Consider the following 3784-nt stretch of genomic DNA (forward strand, 5'->3'; position numbering starts at 1 on the left):
TTCAATTTTCATAAATTCTGGAATTATTTCTTTCATCGATTCCAGAAATATTTCTATCATTAGTTCTGAATTTTCATCAATTTCGGAATTGCTTCTTCCATTACTTCTGGATTTTCATCGCTTCTGGGGAATAATTTATTTTATCAACCCTGGAATCATTTATTCCATTAATTCTTAATTTTCATCAGTGTAGTGGAATTATTTCTTCCATCAATTCTGAATATTCCAGGGCAAAAGGAGTTGTGGTGTATATCTAGTGCGGCCTAGAAACAACAAATAGTAGATTCAGTAGTGCCAGGAAGAGACAAGAGAAGAGATGAATCTGGCAACACGAGGAGTTGACACTTTTGGCTAGACCACGCTGTACTGATAGGACACGCTTCCGTCGCTTTACTAAAAATATGTAATTGTTCTGATATTATGTTAAATTAAAAAAAAAGGTTATAGTAGATATATAAAAAAAAGGCTAACTTGAGTTCTTTTCTGACTCCGACGAAACCATAAAATGGTGACCAAAACGTGATATGAACCTTCTGATCCCAAAAAAAAAAAACAACCTCGTGGAGTGATCCATCAACATCCGAACATCTGCACGAGATGCGAGCGATATACAACAGGTAATGTGGCATATTCTGTATATTTAATGTATCCGTGAAATTATTTTTAATTTCTACCACGATGCTTGAAAATAGAATCGGTGCATGTCGATATGTCACGCTGAGCGAATTTCCCTCTCAACCCATGTATATACCTATGTTATTTTTCCCGGTATTTACCGCATTTTTAATTGTTCGCATCTAAATTATTTCATTCTTCGCAACGCATAAAAAACGTCATGGATGACAATTCCGAGCCGCAAATCAACCGCATTGCCATTAAGCTTCCCCCATTTTGGAAGACAAATCCCACATTATGGTTTATGCAGATAGAGGCCCAATTCTCCTTGGCCAAAATCACCGTAGATGCCACAAAATTTCATCACGTGGTATCGGCTATGGAATCCGATGTCCTCAATTCGGCAAGCGACATCATTATCAACCCTCCTGAAGGTGGCAAGTACGAGGCCTTAAAGAAGCGTCTCATAGAACTGCATTCAGAAAGCGAGGCTTCCAAAATACGAACCCTCCTTCAAGGCCTCGAGCTTGGCGACCAGCGTCCATCACAACTTCTCACTCGGATGCGATCGCTTGCCGGGGGTTCCGTTGGTGAGCCACTTCTGAAGTCGCTATGGTTGTCCCGACTCCCAAAAAACACGCAAAGCATTCTGGCTGCCTTAAACGAAGACCTAACCCAACTCGCCGCCGTTGCCGACAAGATCAATGATCTTACCTTTTCACCCCACGTAGATGCCGCTAGAGTGGAATCCCCCACGACGCACTTAGAAAAGCAAATTGAGCAGCTGACCAGGCAGGTGAGCGAACTTTCAGCTACTGTCCATGCGTCCCGCTCACATAGACGTTTCTCGTATCGGCGGCCGCGCAGTCGTTCCCGCAATCGCCAATACAAACCCGCCGCAAATAACTTGTGTTTCTACCACACTAATTTCGGCGAAAAGGCTAAAAAGTGTGCATCCCCTTGTGCATACTCGGGAAACTAAGCGGGCGATCGCTAGGCGGCCATGACCGCGATTGCCGTATCAGCCGAATCATCTTGGCCGACCGTAAGAATAGAGTAAACTTTCTCATCGATACGGGCGCCGACATTTCGGTACTCCCAAAAATCCACCGCCCACAGGAAAAAACTGATGATGGTCTAGTCCTTCGTGCTGCAAATGGCACCAAAATCTCTACATATGGCACTAAACTGCTTACTCTCAACCTAAATTTACGTCGTGCATTTACCTGGTCATTTGTAGTTGCCGATGTCGAACATCCTATCATAGGCATTGATTTCCTCAAGCATTTTAATTTGCTTGTCGATGCCAAAAACAGTTGCCTCATCGATAAAGAGACCAATATCTCTTCCTATGGTAAAACCGCTGACGTCAGCTCATCTAGCTCCAGCGTCACTATTCTTTTTGAAGCTTCCGACTTCAACCAAATACTTCTGAAATATCCAGAAATCACAAGCCCCTCTCTTTTATCTGACAAGGCGGAGAATACCACAGTATTCCACCATATTGAAACAAAAGGGCCCCCAGTATTTTCTAAGCCGAGACGCTTATCTGCCGAATTAATGTCAGTAGCACGACAAGAGTTTGAATTCATGATGGCACAAGGTATCATTAGACCCTCTAGAAGCCCTTGGGCTAGTCCCCTTCATATGGTTCGAAAGTCCAATGGCGAATGGAGACCATGTGGAGATTTCCGTCGATTGAATGCTATCACGGTACCAGACCGCTACCCAGTCCCTCACATCCAGGACTGCACTCAACTATTCCACGGAAAAACCATCTTCTCAACCTTGGACCTCACACGGGCATACCACCAAATTCCAGTGCACCCAGATGATATCCCAAAAACAGCTGTTACAACTCCTTTTGGATTGTTTGAGTTCGTCACTATGCCGTTTGGCCTCCGCAATTCTGGTCAGACTTTCCAAAGATACATCCACCAAGTTTTAACAGGGTTGGACTTCTGTGTTCCATACTTCGATGATATTTTCATCGCTTCCACCAATGCTGAAGAACATACACACCATCTCCATCAGGTCTTTGACCGTTTGAAACAACATGGCCTTAAATTGAATCCAGCCAAGTGTGTTCTTGGTAAGAGTGCAGTCAAGTTTTTAGGTTGCCTCGTTACCCCACAAGGTGTGAAACCACTGCCAGAGAAAGTAAAAAACATCACAGACTTTCCGACCCCAAAAACCATCGCTGAACTCAGACGTTTTTTAGCAATGATAAATTTTTATCGACGTTTCCTTCCGAATTCTGCGACTACACAAGCTCCTCTGAATGAATTCCTGAAGGATTCAAAGAAAAACGATAAACGCCTTATTCCGTGGACCCCAGAGTCCCTCGCTAACTTTGAGAAATGCAAAGCCGACTTATCCCAAGCGGCGACTCTTGCATTCCAGGCCCCTGGGCAACAACTCTCTGTAATGGTCGATGCCTCCGACATTGCCATCGGAGCAGTTCTTCACACTCACGAAAAGGATGGTCCTAAACCTTTAGCATTCTTCTCAAGAAAGCTATGTCCCGCGGAGCGCAAGTACAGCACTTATGATAGGGAGCTCCTCTCAATTTACGCTGCTATCAAATACTTCCGCCATAGTCTCGAGGGCCAGAATTTTATTATTTTTACCGATCACCGTCCTCTCACATTTGCGTTCACAAAAATTTCAGACTCTGCCTCCCCTAGGCAACTCAGACATTTATCCTACATTGCTCAGTTTAGCACCGACATTCGACATGTATCCGGCTCTAACAATGTGGTCGCGGATACATTATCACGCATACAGAGCATCAATGCCCAGACCATTGACTTTACTGCCATCGCTGCTGCACAACAGAGCGACAAAGAACTTCAAAAGTTGCTCAGTGATCCAACGTGTTCCCTTCAACTTCAAAAACTAGAACTCTCTCCTGGTGTGGAATTGGTATGTGATTGTACCGGACAAAAAATACGACCGTTCGTTCCCGAGAACTACCGAACTGTTCTATTTAAGACATTGCACGGCTTGTCCCACCCTGGGATTCGGGCCACGAAAAAGCTCCTCTGTGAGAAATACATATGGCCGTCTATATGCAAAGATGTCGTTTCATGGACGCGTGCCTGCATGGACTGCCAGCGATCAAAAATCACTAGACACACTAGGAGCCCGATCCAGCAATTCCCAATGC

General features: G+C 44.5%; 1 protein-coding gene across 1 annotated transcript; it reads left to right on the top strand.

Annotated features, from left to right (window-relative positions):
• Nucleotides 1-252: 252 nt before the first annotated feature.
• LOC149085245 (uncharacterized) lies at nucleotides 253-1613 on the top strand. Its single transcript, XM_089233139.1, has one exon. The coding sequence runs from the start codon at nucleotides 836-838 to the stop codon at nucleotides 1595-1597; it is 762 nt and encodes a 253-aa protein (XP_089089265.1). The 5' UTR covers nucleotides 253-835; the 3' UTR covers nucleotides 1598-1613.
• Nucleotides 1614-3784: the final 2171 nt, after the last annotated feature.

The sequence above is a fragment of the Pholcus phalangioides genome, unplaced genomic scaffold (assembly GCF_987345545.1).
Source record: "Pholcus phalangioides strain wild (caught in Gottingen) unplaced genomic scaffold, Ppha-v1.0 ptg000007l_1, whole genome shotgun sequence".
Taxonomy (NCBI): domain Eukaryota; kingdom Metazoa; phylum Arthropoda; class Arachnida; order Araneae; family Pholcidae; genus Pholcus; species Pholcus phalangioides.